The sequence below is a fragment of the Pristiophorus japonicus genome, chromosome 10, assembly GCF_044704955.1.
Source record: "Pristiophorus japonicus isolate sPriJap1 chromosome 10, sPriJap1.hap1, whole genome shotgun sequence".
Classification (NCBI taxonomy): domain Eukaryota; kingdom Metazoa; phylum Chordata; class Chondrichthyes; family Pristiophoridae; genus Pristiophorus; species Pristiophorus japonicus.
In genome coordinates this window covers 207,113,971-207,129,686 of record NC_091986.1, presented here as the reverse complement: position 1 = coordinate 207,129,686, position 15,716 = coordinate 207,113,971, and the positions used below count along the sequence as shown (strand labels likewise).

Sequence of the window (15,716 nt, the reverse complement as noted above, 5' to 3'; positions counted from 1 at the left end):
TGATGCTGACACTGAGAGCCAAAAGTAGAAGCGTATTCCATTCCCCAACAAACAATTTAGGACAGATTTACCTTTTTCAACAGGTATTCATTGTAAAAAAAAAATAATCAACAATTGGTTTTATTAAAGTTCTCTGACTATATTTTGGTCATTGTACATTGCATTTGTTTCATCAGTTACTGGTTTACTCTGATTCTCCTTTTTAAACAAAATAAATGAGAAGATTTCCTATTTTCCCCCTTTTAGAACTTGGACACTCTGTGGGACACCAGAATATCTTGCACCAGAAGTCATACAGAGTAAAGGTCATGGGAGAGCTGTGGACTGGTGGGCATTAGGCGTGCTGATGTTTGAAATGCTTTCAGGGTAAGTGCTTTTGGAGATTTTCCAACTGATTTCCTCAAGCATTCATTAATGTTGCTAAGATCCCTGTCATTGTATTGCTGTTGCTTGATGATGCTGAATCTTGGGGTTACCTCACAATACATTTTTGGAAATCAAAATATGTATTAATAAGTAACCAGAAACTGAAAATTGAGTTTGGGAACTAGGAGGAACTTATCAATGCTATTTATTTGTTTTGAGGAAACTACTGTACGCCTGTCCCAGAAAGCTAAATTCAGTGAAAACCGACCTGCTTAGATGGAATGGGTAATGAACCTTTGTCTAAAACCCTTGGTGAGCTTCCCCTGATGGCTTGTTAAATGATGGCACCATCCAATGTGGTACTGAGTCACACAGATCAGGAACATCTCCGATTCAATTCTTGAGTTAGTCCAGGTGAGAATGGATAACAGGCCTGGGCCAGTGTGATTGGCTTTGGTGCGCAGGACTGAGAGGAAAAACTGACTAGAGTTGCTACACTTGATCGCTATCCAGTGACCCCCTGCTTAAAAAAACTACACGTGAATGTTGGGTGAGGATCAAATCTGGTACTTGTTTAACCCTTGAATTTGGAAGTCTTGATAATCTACAGGGTAGGGGGTGAAGATGAGAATCTCAATCATTATGATCGATAATCAAACTTTTTCTAAACATGTAAGCACATGTACATCTTGAAAGTAGATCATTCAAAGTCGAATGGCAAAGTTTGGCAGTAATGAAAAATAAAATATTGTGCAGCAATACATTAAAAAGTAAACCAGCCATGTATGAATCCACTCAAATGATTGAGGATTTTAATACACTGGTGGGTTGGGGGTACTTTCAGTTTTAATTCAGAACCCCCCTGATCATGCATATATAACTAATCTAATTATGAAAGACCATGCGTAGTGTAATTTTTAAACTGTTCAAACAACAAAGTATGTTTCCTGTCGCAAACTCCGTTCCTGAGCCACTGACTCCATCCATCTTCCTAGCAACTGTTTGAGGCTGAACCAGACCATTCGCAACCTTGGTGTTGTTTTTGACCCCGAGATGAGCTTCTGACCCCATATCCACTGCATCAACAAAACTGCTCACTGTGACCTTAGAAACATTGCCCATCTCAGCTCATCTGCTGAAACCCTCATCCATTACTTTTAGACCTCTAGACTTGATTATTCCAATGTTCCCCTGGCCGGCGACCCATCTCCTATCTGACACAAACTTGGAGCTCATCCAAAACTTGGCAGCCTGTGTTCTAACTCGCACCAAGTCCTGTTCACTCATCACCCCTGTGCTCGCTGACCTACATTGGCTCCTGGTCTGCCAGCACCTTGAATTTAAAATTCTCATTCTTGCATTAATATCCCTCCATGGCCCCTCCATATCTCTAAATTCCTCCAGCCCTATGACCCTCCAAGATGTCTGGCCTCTTGCACAGCCCTGATTTTAATCGCTCCACTATTGGCAGCTGTTGCATGATCAGCCATGATCATATTGATTGGTGCAGGCTCGAAGGGCCGAATGGCCTACTCCTGCACCTACTTTCTGTTTCTTTCTATGTCCCTCCAGCTACCTCAGTCCTCAGCTCTGGAATTCCCTCCATGCACCTCTCTATCTCTCAACCACTCCTCCTTTAAGACGTTGCTTTAAATATACCACTTTGATCAAGCATTTGGTCGCCTGTCCTAATATTTCCTTGCATGCCTGTCAAATTTTGTTTCATAATGCCCCTGTGAAGCGTCTTGGGATGTTGCTGGTATAATTTATAACCTTGCAACTCATAGTAAAATGAATTATTTGTAGAAGCATTGAGCATTTTTGTATAAATTTACATGGGCTTCACGTGTTGGTACTGTTGTAAAGGAAAAAGCTGATATTTCATTGAGTTTAATAAGAAAACACCAAGGTGGATTCTCCTTCCATACTACCCTCTCAAACTTAATCTGTTTGTTCAGGGAAATGTAAAATGTACATTTGCCAAGAAGCTTCTGGCCTCCAGTCATGTGTTGAGGATTGCAAGGCTAAAGGTAGGGTGTTTATGGGCTGTGTGCGGTAGAGGCAAATTATTATGTGGGACAAAAGATATGACTTAACATTCCAAAGCACTGTTTATTTCTCTCAAAGTCAGTGAATTTGATAGTTTAAGAAAGATTGCTCGATTTTCTGCACATCCGGTTTCAGTTGAAACGTGCATGAATGTGCAGCTTTTTGTCTGGCGTTTATAATTTATCCTTGAGTTTTAGAAAAATAGACATTTCTTTTTAGTTCTTTAAACGAGTGGTTACCAACATAATCCTGTTGCATGTATTGCTTCAGTTAAACTACCAAGACATGGTGAAGATAGTCAACTTTTGGGATGTGGGTGTCGCTGGCAACACCAATATTTATTGGCAAATCCCTAATTGCCCTGAAGGTAACCAAGTGGCTTTCTGGGCCACTTTAGAAGGCAGTTAAGAGTCAACCATCTTGATGTGGAAATGGAGTCACACATAGGCAGACTGGGTAAGGACAGCATGTTTCTTTCCATAAAGGGCATGAATCATTTAAGTTTTTATGATTCTTGCTGATATCAGTTTTATATTTGTATATTAAACTGAATTCTCAAGCTGCCAAGGTGGGATTTGAACCAATGTTCACTGGATTATTAATCCAGCAACATAACCACTACCCCCCACCATAAGCTCTTTTTAGTGTACTGAATTATAAGAGAAGAAATATTTGGAGAAAAGGCAACAATTAACCTTGTATTTTTCAAATGAGATGTTAAACGAAACTAGCCAGTAACCTGAGGGCAGATGTAAACAATCCCATGGCACTATTTAAAGAAAAGCAGAATTCTCCCTGGTGTCCTGGGGCCAATATTTATCCCTCAACCAGCATCACTAAAACAGATTATCTGGTCATTATTGCATTGCTGTTTACGGGATCTTGGTGTGTGCAAATTGGCTGCTGCGTTTCCTACATTATTACAATAGTGATTACACTTCAAAAAAGTACTTAATTATCAATAATGCACTTTGGGAGGTCCTGAGGCTGTGAAAGGCGCTACATCAATTGAAGTTTCTTTCTATATTCTCTGCTTTCATCTTGCTGGATGATCATTTTCAAGGTTTTCCTGGCTGTGGAATTTTTATCATCCAGTTTCCGTGTTCATTTTTGTCCTACACTCTCTTGGCCCTGCCAAGCATTCTTACACATATGAGAAGACAATTGGAGTGCTAAAGCAGTGTTTCCAATGCCTGGAGGCTCCCCTCAGCAGGTCAGTGAGTTCACTGGTGTGCTGCATGCTACACAACTTGGCCATCATGAGAGAACAGGATTTGCAAGTGGGGATTGCAGAGCCACCTCGGGAGAAAGGAGAGGAGGATGACGAATCCAGGGCACCACCACAACTCGCAGGACGAAGGGGGAGGAGGCCTCGTGGACCTGCACCATTACAAGAGCCTTGCGTCAGCAGCTGATACTTCACCGCTTCGCATGAAGGCTGAACACGTTTGATCATTGTATTCCACCATGTTGACTATTTCCACCTGTTAGCCTGCAAATGAGACTCTACATAAGCTGGTTTATTTGAACATTTGTACGTTTGTACTTAACGTTTAATATAATTTTTTTAATTAAAGTTAAACATTTAAATTAAATAACAATAAAAAACAGCAGCAGCAGCAAACAAACTTCAGCTGCAGCCACCTCTCCCCCACCCCCTTATTTAAACACTGCTGCCTGCCCTTGCCATTAGCCTTGCCCGTTACCGCAAGCTTAGCCCTACTCCCAGTGAGCCCAAGCTGCTGCTTGTGTCTCGGATACGGCGCTCCGCTTGTTGGAGGACAGACCCAGGAGGCGGCAATCCGGAAGACCCAGGTTTGACCTTTCCGACCTGTGGATCAACCTGCACACTGACTGTTGCGGGTGGTCTGGGGATTGGAGTGGGAGTGGCATCACTTGATACCGTCAATTGTTGCTGGGCAATGACAGCCTGCAGCCTCCAACATGCCTGCAGATAGTGCTGCTATTTCTCCCTTGATCTCACCATGGCCTCAAAGAGCGATTTTATAAGTTGAACGCTCTCCCCACTCATTCCCATGAGCTCTACCACCTCCTGTGGAGCCTGAATTTCAGGAGAGCGCTGTTCAGGTGGTCTCCTCTGTACAGATGGGCCTGCTGCTGTCCTGGGTGTGCTTTCCTGCAACCCACTAGGACCCGCAGCCTGAGTGTGGACAACCCAGAAATGTCCCCTTGCGCGTAGAGCTGTTGAAAACGCTTGGTACATATGTGGCCTGCACCTCCTCCAATTGCAATAGCACCATCCTCCTCTTCACCCCCATGAAAAATATTGTCGGCCTCCTGCTCCTCCTTCTCCTCGTCCTCCTCCTGATCGCCCTCTGGAACTTGTTCAGTGTAGCCAAGTTGGTCGGGCTCATCCACTTCTGCTTGTGGCAAGGTCTTCTCCATTATTGGATGTCTGTGAAACATCTGCAAAATATAACCGAACAGGAATGGTTAGCAGCCGTGGAGGGGATAGGGTGACATGAGTAGGCTCTCACAGCGCAGGCTCGTTTGAAGGACCATGGCGAATGATAGTACATCGCATCAACCGAGGCGTAGCTGACGAGACTACATCGCATAAACCGAAGGGTAGCCCACTTGTGCCAACCCAGACTGGATTTTGCAGGACTTGCCCTCACCCTGCAACCTGCGCTCAGCATCTGCACGGATGGTCGATCTTTGGGACCCACTAATAATACCTGCGATTCTACTTTCCAAGGCTGTTGGTGGGTGCAGTCTTGGTGGACCTCCACCAGTTTTCGTCTGCTCTCGGTGGTTGTTGGACACCTTCTGCAAAGAGGGCAAGCGCACACGCGCACATTTACAATTCAAGTAATTGTAGTGCATAAATAAAAACATTACTTTAACTGCTTGGCAAAAGTCCTGGCACTGCTGGCCAGTCCTCCTGATGGACCCCACTGAGGAAACCTGTTCTGCAACTCATTGACAAGATTGAGCTATTGCTGCAGATTTAAGTTTACCAGGATGCTACTTTCCAATCTGGTGCCATCCCCTCTCCACAGTGCCTACCAGGGTGTCATTGGCATCTTGGCTAAGAACATAAGTTAAACGTCCTGGCTCTTTTCCTTTCCTAATCACACTCAAATTTTTGTTTTGCAGCTCCTGTGTGGAAGTACTCCCAAATCTCCTGAAAGTTATAATGGTCTTTTTAAAAAATGGCTGATCCAGACAATGCACGGGCACACTGTCACGTGAAAAACAGGCGATTTTATTTTTTCCTTTTTTTGCGCGTGTGCAGAACAGGTGTTATTTTTATCGCGAAAAAATTTTGCTCTATCCTTAAAAATGGTGGTACTTTAACGCTTTGTCAAAATTTTAAACTTTGGCTTTATTTTTTTGCCATTATTTCGGCATACAAAAACGGCCATTCGCAAATAGTGCCAAAAAAACGTTGCTATTCTTAAATGTGGAATTTCTAGCCTTGTTCACTAAAATGTTAGAATTTTGAAAATAGCAGAATCAAGACTGCCTTCTTTCTAAGAAATAAGAGCAGGAGTCGGCCATTTGACCCCTCGAGGCTGCTCCGCCATTTAATAAGATCATGGCTGATCTGATCATGGACTTAGCTCCACTTCCCTGCCTGATCCCCATAACACTTTATTCCCTTATTGCTCAAAAATCTGTCTATCTCTGCCTTAAATATATTCAGTGACCCATCCTCCACAGCTCCCTGGGGCAGAGAATTCTACAGATTTACAACCCTCTGAGAAGAAATTCCTATTCCATCTGAGTTTTAAATGGGCGGTGGCCCCTTATTCTGAGACACTGTCCCCTAGTTTTAGTTTGCCCTATGAGTGGAAATATCCTCTCTGCATCCACCTTGTCGAGCCCCCTCATTAACTTGTATGTTTTGATAAGATCACCCCTCATTCTTCTAAACTCTTATGAGTATAGGCTCAACCTATCTTCATAAGTCAACCCCCTCATCTCTGGAATCAACCTAGTGAACCTTCTCTGAACAGCCTCCAATGCAAGTATATCCTTCCTTAAATATGGTGACCAAAACTGTGCACAGTACTCTAGTTGTGGCCACATCAGTACCCTGTACAGTGTAGCAGGACTTCTCTGCTTTTATACTCTAGCCCCCTTGCAATAAGGCCAAGTTTCCATTTGTCTTCCTTATTATGTGCTGTACCTGCATACTAACTTTTTGTGTTTCATGCACAAGTACCCCCAGGTCCCTCTGTACTGCAGCACTTTGCAATTTTTATCCATTTAAATAATTTGCTTTTCTATTTTTTTTCTGCCAAAATGGATAACCTCACATTTTCCCACATTGTGCTCCACCTGCCAAATTTTTGCTCACTCACTTAGCCTGTCTATATCCCTTTGCAGATTTTGTGTCCTCCTCACAATTTGCTTTCCCACCCATCTTTGTATCATCAGTGAACTTGGCTACATTACACTCTGTCCCTTCATCCAAGTCATTAATATAGATTGTAAATAGTTGAGGCCCCAGCACCGATCGCTGTGGCACCCCACTAGTTACCGTTTGCAAACTGGAAAATTACCCATTTATTCCGACTCCCTGTTTTCTGTTAATTAGCTAATCCTCTGTCCATGTTAATATATTACCTCAGCCCTGTAAACTTTTACCTTGAGCAGTAACCTTTTATTTGGCACCTTATCGAATACCTTCTGGAAATCCAAATACACCACATCCACTGGTTCCACCTTATCCACCCTCAAAAGAACTCCAGCAAATTTGTCAAACATGATTCCCCTTTCATAAAACCATGCTGACTCTGCTTGATTGATTTATGCTTTTCCAAATGTCCTGCTACCACTTCCTTAATGGACTCCAGCATTTTCCCCAATGACAAATGTTCTATCATATTACTTGGTTTACCTTTCCATAGTTTACCACAACTTCTTTAACCTTTTGAATGTTGGCTGCAAGTATGCTTGTTTCATTAACTATGGAAATTCAGTTGTGGCCACTTTGACATCTTTTGAGAACGTTTGTTCTGCTTTATCAGCTGTGAGCCTTTCAGATGCCCAGTCATCTTGAAAGGCACTATATAAATGCAAATCTTTCTTCTTTCTTTATAAACATTCTTTGAACTGGGCAATCAATATATTGGTCTATTTTAGTGTGACGACAGGTTGGTTACTTAGAAGTGCCTCTCAGTTTTGACCTGAAAGGAATTTGCAGTTGCTCCATTAAAATAAACTTGGCAGCATTCAGCTGTTGGTCCTTGGCACAACTGAAGATAATTTCAGCTGTCTTATAAAACTATGCCAAGCAGCACCACACTAATGCGATGGAAGGGTTTAAAAACATTTTTGTTCAGGGATATTCAGGACCATTTAAATTTAATTTTACCTTTTTCATGGTATTTTTTTTTTCTTTCATTTTTCTTTTTTGAAGTTTTAAAATGTTGTATTAGGTTTGATTTCCTCAAAATACTTACTAAACCATCCCTCATAGTTTATTGCAATCATTTGTTTTGCCAGTTTCCTCCCCTCTGGTGAAGCTGCTGAAACATGCTGAGTACAGTTCAGCTGGTGCTCACTGCCCTTGATGCCTTGCCCAAGTGGCCATTTTTCATTTGTGGGCCTCGACCTTGTGTCGACAGGCTGCTCAGTCATGGGTGGGGGGGCATTGCAGTGGGTCATAAACACGCAGGAGTAGGCCATCTGACCCCTCGACCTTGCTCTGCCATTTAATAAGACCATGGCTGATCTGATCCTGGGCTCCGCTCCACTTCCCCGCCTGCTCCCCATAACCCTTCACTCCCTTATCGCTCAAAAATCTGTATCTCCACCTTAAATATAATCAGTGACCCAACCTCCACAGCTCTATGCGGCAGAGAATTCTACTGATTTACAACCCTCAGAAGAAATTCTTCCTCCTCTGAGTTCTACATGGGTGACCCCTAATTCTGAAACTATGCCCCCTAGTTCTCGATTCCCCCACGAGGGGAATCCATGGATCCCTAGCTAGCATTCATGCACACGTGCATTCAAGAGTTACTGGAAAGGGATCATTTTTTCTTTCCCCATTGCTTCTGGGGTCCAGTAGATTTGGAGCCAATTGTAACGCTTTGACTGCCCCATCTGAGATCAGCCAAACACCGATTGGGAATTAGCTAGGAATCTTCTATTCTGTATAGCTTAGTATTGCATAATTTTCTCTCATTTCTAATTGTCATGGATGAGATGTATTACAGTAATTCTGGAGTGGCTAGTTTGGTGGTGTAAGATAGAATCTATGTACATTATATATTGTATTGTACATGCAGAATTGGGACCTGTTACGGCTTAAAGTGCTGGCACACCAAAAAGTGCCAGTTTTAAACTCGAGTTTCCAACCTTCAAAATAATTTTTGAATTGTCTACAAGATGTGGTTGAGTGGTAAAGAAAATCATGCCATATAAAATTATTAGATTATTATGAATGAGACAGCTCTGATTAAGGACTTCTAATTTTCTTATCGCGCATGCCTTAAACACTCTCTGGCAAGTATAATCAAATGCCATTTCTGGTAATTAGGGAAAGCCATATGTTCCACTTGGATGTACAGCTTGCCAGTCCTGGGGAATAATTGTTTGCCAGGAATAATGATGATCAAACTGTTAAACATAAGTGCTTTCCTCCAGAGCACATGGTTCTGGCACAGATTTAATGTCTGGAGGTCCTGCTCTGAGTGCTAGATTTTTGATTTGTTTAAAATAGCTTTGACATTTCCTTGATTTCACCCCTATGAAAATTATGGTCATCAGAGATACTTCTCTATTTCAGACCTCCAAAGACTATAGTTGCTGATCCTTATTGCTTTCCCATTTCAGCAGTAACTCTGCAATTTTCATTTAAAACAAATGTACAACTAGTATAGGTACATACTGTAAATCCTGCTAGTTTTCACTGTGCTAAAGTACATGTTGTAAGATCTTGCTGTAATTTAAAATGAAGTGTCGTTTCGCATGACTACTTTTACAGCTTTTATTGTAAGGTGGGGAATGTCAGGGTTAAGAAATGAATGTTTCCCACATTTTGCACCCGGTGTACGCATGAAACTCCCAGGTCAGGTATAGTGGAGAGGGATCGGCATTTCAAAGCTCCCTATATTTTGCCCCCAAGATGTACCTTTAACCCAATCTCAATTTGACTTCAACCTCAATCTCTGAAGAATGCTTTAACTTCATTAGTGAGACATTTTCACTTAATCCACATTGCTGTACAAATTTTGTGAATGAGATTGTGAAGTTGTGCAGATTTATGGGCAATTTGTTCTGTGGCCTTCTGCCCACGAAACATTGGATTGAGATTTCCCGAATATATTTCAATCTGTGGATTTGCAGCTGGCACAGTGACGGGGAAAAAAGACTTTATTTCCAAGTAGCCAAGTCGTCGTCATAGGCAGTCCCTCGGAATCGAGGAAGACTTGCTTCCACTCTTAAAATGAGTCCTTAGGTGGCTGAATAGTCCAATATGAGAACCACAGTCCCTGTCACAGGTGGGACAGATAGTCGTTGAGGGAAAGGGTGGGTGGTACAAGTTTGCCGCACGCTCTTTCCACAGCCTGTGCTTGTTTTCTGCATGCTCTCGGTGACAAGACTCGGTGCTCAATGCCCTCCCAGATGCACTTCCTCCACTTAGGGCGGTCTTTGGCCAGGGACTCCTTGGTGTCGGTGGGGATGTTGCACTTTATCAGGGAGGCTTCGAGGATGTCCCTGTAACATTGCCTCTGCCAACTTTTTGGCTTGTTTGTCGTGAAGGAGTTCCCAGTAGAGCGCTTGCTTTGGGAGTCTCGTGTCTGGCATGCGGACAATGTGGTCTGCCCAGCAGAGCTGATCAAGTGTGGTCGGTGCTAATACTAAGTTGCTGGTGACCAGTATGGGCAGCGGTGATACCTTTTCGTAAAGCAGTTATCTGTTTCATAAACGTGCATTGCTATTCTATGGAAAAGAAAAGTAGGCGCGGTGTAAGATGGGCTTCCAATCCGCTATCGTCCGTGTTGTGCTACTGCCGAAGACCATTTTCAGACCCTTTAGTATTTATCACTAAGCAAATGCTTTATGCGGAGCTCCTTCATGGTAAACGAGCCAAAGGAGGATAGTGGAAACATTATAAGGACACCCTCAAAGCCTCCCTGGTAAAGTGCGACATCAGCACTGATACCTGGGAGATCCTGGCCGCAGACCGCCCAAGGTGGAGAAAATCCATCCGGGATGGCGTTGAGCTCTTCGAGTCTCAACGCAAAGAGCATGAAGAGACCAGGCGCAGGCAGTGGAAGGAGTGCGCAGTAAATCAGTCCCACTGACCCTTTCCCTCGACGAATGTCTGTCCCACCTGTGACAGAGTCTGTGGCTCTCGTATCGGACTGGACAGCCATCAAAGAACTCACTTTGGGAGTGGAAGCAAGTCCTCCTTGATTCCGAGAGACTGCTGATGATGATCAGGTAAAATAATATGCTTTAAGACAATTTATTTTAATCCATTCTTTGTGTGATTCTTTTACAGCTACCCACCATTTTTTGATGACAACCCTTTTGGTATTTACCAAAAAATTCTTGCTGGAAAGTTGGACTTCCCAAGGCACCTCGATTTCTATGTGAAGTAAGTTTAATTTAACCCTTAAACCACTAGATATTACAAAATTATTGTGAATCAGGAAGGCTATTCCTAGATCAACTATCCAAAAAGAATCTCGTTGTACTGCGCAGTTGTTAACTAACTCGGGTTTTCACCTCCTCCCAGTATTCTGTCCGGAAGCTATCCATGAGAAGAACTTCCTCGCTTCAGCCTTGCATTTGCTCTGTCCTACTTTGAATGGTTTTCCTTTGTGCAATTTAACATATAGGGCCAGATCTTGCTGGAAGAATAACCTGTTAGTGACGCATGCCCTTATGTGCAAATCGACCAGCAAGTTCAGGGGAAGGATATACTTGCCTTAGAGTGGGTGCAGTGAAGATTCACCAGCTTGATTCCTGAGATGAGAGGATTGTCCTATGGAGAGAGAGAGTAGAATGGGCCCATATTCTCAAGTTTAGATGAAATGAGAAGTGATCTCATTGAAACACATACAATTCTTAGAAGGTTGACATGGTAGATGCTGAGAGGTTGTTTCCCCCAGTTGGAGTCTCTGGAACTATGTCATAGACTCAGGATAAGGGGTCAGCCATTTAGGACTGAGATGAGAAGAAATGTCTTCACTCAGAGGGTTGTGAATCTTTGGAATTCTCCACCCTAGAGGGTTGAGGAGGCTCAGTTGTTGAGTATATTCAAGGCTGAGATCGATAGAATTTTGGACTTTAATCAGACAACCATCTACATGCTGTCAGACTGCTCATCTAATAGAGTCCTAAATAAGTAGAACTTCCTCCATAAACATCAAATACCAAAGCTCTAGTTTTCTGTTCCCTTATCGCTGATTCTGACCCCCTCTCACTCCGAGTCACTCACTCAGGCTGTTCTAGACTCTGCAAAACTTTGATGTCCTGTTCAACCCAAAGCTGAGCTTCAAACCACTTATCTGCCATCAAGATCACCTGTTACCACCTGCACAACATTGCCAACCTCTGACCCTATCTCAGCTCCTCTGCCACTAAAGTCCTTATGCAAGCTTTTATCACCCCAACTCAATCTGCAGCGTGCCCACCTTGCTGGCCTCTGTTCCTGCAACTTGTATAAAATGAAGAATTCCACACTACATCCCACTTGCCCATCACGCCTATCCACACTTACATATGCTGGCTTCTTGTCTCCCAACAGGTTAATTTTAAACTCCTTGTTTTCAAATCCTTCCATGGCTTTGCCCCACTGTTTCTCTGCAATCTCATTCAGCCTTGTATTCCTCCTACTCCCAAACCTTTAAGTCCTCTGTCTTTGGCCTGTTTGTGTTGTATCCCAGGGCAGTTCCACTCTCTGAAGCTCCCTCCCTTAACATTTTTGACTCTCCTCAGTCTTTTGTAAAAACCTCTTTTAACCAAGCTTTCACTTGCATCGCCTAATCCCATGACTAATTTTTCTTTTTCGACTTGGAAAGGATCCTGGACCTATTTTTAATTACTACAGGTTCTATATAAAGGCAGGTGTGTTTTGTTCCTTCTCTCTAGTGGTTAGAAATGGTAGTGTCGAGTCTGCTAAGACTTCGAGTTCTTTTTCAACTTCACCTTTTAACTATTTCTATAGCATTCATGGACTAAGTGTTGCCCATTATTCCTTCCTACATGCAGTACCTTCCACTTCTCTGCATTACATTTTACTTGCCATTATTTTGTCCACTTGTGCATTTTGTGCAACTTATTTTAGTATTTTCAGAGCTACTGCCTCTGCACCTGCTCCTGAAGATCTCATTCATGGCTTTGTCACCGCCTGACTCCACTATTCCAGTGCTCTCATGGCCAATTTCCCATCCTCCATGCTCTATAAACTTTAGCTCATTACAATTGTACTGCCCGTATTCTATTCTGTGCCAAGACCTGATTATCCATCACTACTATCCTTGCTGACAGACATTGGCTCCTGGTTTCACACTGCCTCCAATTTAAAATTCTCATCTTTCTGTTTAAATCTCTTCATGGCCTTGCCCCTCCCTATTTCTAGTCATCTCTAGGCCCACATTCACCTCCATACCTCTTCAGTTCATTAACTTTGGCCTCTTTGCGCCACCATTGGTGGCGGGCCTTCAGCTGTCTCTGCTCCACACTCTGGAATTCCCTCCCTAAACTTCTCTGCCTCATTGTCTCCCTCTCCTCCTTTAAGATTCTCCTTAAAACCCACCTCTGACGAAGCTTTGGTCACCCCTCCTCATATCTTTGGTTCGGAGTCCTGTTTTGCCTGATTGCACATCTCTAAAGCATCTTAGAAGATTTTTCTGCTAGTCACTTTATAAATGCAAGCACTTGTTCCCAGCTTCCCCAATCCTCTCCCAGCTCGCCTTTGCTTTACTCATTTCTCATTTGCCACCTTTGCTCTTTCATTGACTTTGCTGCTCTCTTTGTACCTGCTCTCGTGAAAGGTGCTATATAAATGCAAGTCTTGGGCCAAGAGAGAACTCTGGTTCTGTTAGAGGCAGGCATGCCTGCACTATTGAAGACTGACCTTGTACACCAAGTAGTTTTGCCATCACTGGAACAGGAGTATGGCCCCCTTCTTGCAGAGTAGGCTCACTTCCTTCGTGATCAAGTGGAGTAGGAATGGGATGTAGGCATGTTGCGTAATAACCTTAAAGGGAGCTATATAAGTGAAAAAACGCGATCTGCTAAAAGCAGCAGAACAGGCCAGGTTTCCATGTTATAAAATAACATATGAGACCAACTTTTATAGGTAGTCGTGCATTTGGGTGGGATTGAGAACTTGAGAATGCCGTACAATAAATTCAAATGTGTCTGGACAGGCTCTAAGTGACAGCAAATCCATAACACAACACCAATGGCAATTTGGCAGAAACTGAGGAGTTTCATTACAAATGAGAGAAAGGTGTCTTGTGAAAAATGCTGGTGCAGTAGAGATCTGGACAGATTTTTTAAGCAGTCTGGAGCTTTGGGCGTATCTGGCCTGGGTTGCATATGACATGGGGAATACTTGAAATTTGTTACTAGATACTACTTTCATTAGTATGAAACCCTAAACCTTTTGATCCATGTGTTGTAGCTATGCTTTGAGTAAAATTATATTGGCCAATGCAGTCACTAATGGCAGTATTCTATAGTTGAAAAAAAATGTATCTATGTAGTTACTAACATCTTTGGTGTTGCATGATAGTTATGAATAAGCAAAGCCATTCAATCCATTTTAATGTATCCATCCACAGTCACCCTAAATTCCTGCTCTATTGCAGCATCCATTTGTTTCCAAATAATTTCAAGGTTTTTTTTACCTCCTGTACTCTGAGTTCATTCCATGTATCTGTGAAGAAAAACTTTGACATTGGCCAAAATTTGTTTCTTTGCTACTATGAACCTGTGCCTTTTGTCCTACTCTCAATTTGCTCTAAATTTTTTGGATTTGCCTTTACCATACTATGCACAACCTTGTATAAAATCACCTCTGTCACCACCTTTCAAGACTTTTTTTGTAACCTGGCAAGTGTTTCATTTCCATTTACTATAAAGTATCTTGAGGGAAGAATATGATGGCATGAAAGACATGTTTGTTCAATTGTGCTATGCTTAAAAGAAAATGCTTTAAAGCAGCCGAAAAGTACAAGGCTTTTGTGCAAAAATGACATGACGGATAATGATAATTAGGTTTGGTTGTTGCCTGTGGCAACAATTGTATAAGGAATTTATTTAGAAGTCTGTTGCCCTGTGTTAAACCATAGATATTTACTATGCAGATGGGAAATATGGTCCTCTTGTGACTTTTTGTCAAATTCCGGTTGCTATTTGTGTTGATTAAGAAACACTCCAGGGAAGAAAATGTTGCATATTATTGTTTCTAAATGCAATTTGGCATATTGCATGGAGGCCTTAATTGTTGCAATAAAAAAAGTTGATTTTTGGCCTCATTTACGAGGTGCCAAGGCTGGAGTATCTGACTCAGACAGACTTAAATTCAACAAGTAGAATCCACCTTCCTTTCTAAACCACCCCCACCTGCAACTAGTGAAAAATATCTAATGTGGAGAAAAATATTCACCTGCTCCAAAGACTTGCATGTCTATATAGTGGATCATGCATTATTGTATTTACCGGTGTTTATAGTAATAAATCTTTTTAATGGACATTTTGGGTGCCCTTAAACTGAACTCTTGCATGTGTGAGCTTAAGACAAGTATCCTAACTTATGAGCAAGGAGGTTAGTGTGGGCCACTGAGGCTCAATGGAACAAGTCCTTCAGCCAAGCACTTAAACTGTAACAACTCACCATAACTACTATGATAACCATTTCAATGCCCTTGAAGATTTATCTTCTATACAGTAAATGTAAGATTATTTAGCAGATAAAAGGCTGTATGACGTTGAGATAATTGTTTTAAAAAAAAAAATGGGTGATGCTAAGTAGCTTCTGACTTTTTTCTGATTATGTTGAAGTAGTTTTATTCCCTCTGAATTTCCCCCTAGCTTTCTCTCCTGAAGATACTGAGATGTACTTTCATGGGCTTGGGTGGGTGGTGCCAATGGGCTGTTTGACCATGTGAGGGTGACTATCACAGCTGAATAGGATCATGTCCATCTGCCCCAGTGGAGTTGCCAGATAGCAGCAGGAGCAGGATTCATGGGACAGTTTGTTTAGCAACACTCCTACACCTAGTTCAACACACAAGGTATCATACCCCTGATCCTCTGGTCTTTAAGATTGATGCCACAGCATGTTAAAACTTTTATCG

At 42.4% G+C, this 15,716-nt stretch overlaps 1 protein-coding gene across 1 annotated transcript in view; it reads left to right on the top strand.

Annotated features, from left to right (window-relative positions):
* Nucleotides 1-15,716, top strand: part of prkx (protein kinase X-linked) — a 137,429-nt gene that overhangs the window by 89,264 nt on the left and 32,449 nt on the right. Inside the window, exons 4-5 of the mRNA XM_070891646.1 lie at nucleotides 247-366; nucleotides 10,904-10,999. Of these exons, the coding sequence (XP_070747747.1) occupies nucleotides 247-366; nucleotides 10,904-10,999 (216 nt within the window). The remainder of the gene's footprint in view (nucleotides 1-246; nucleotides 367-10,903; nucleotides 11,000-15,716) is intronic.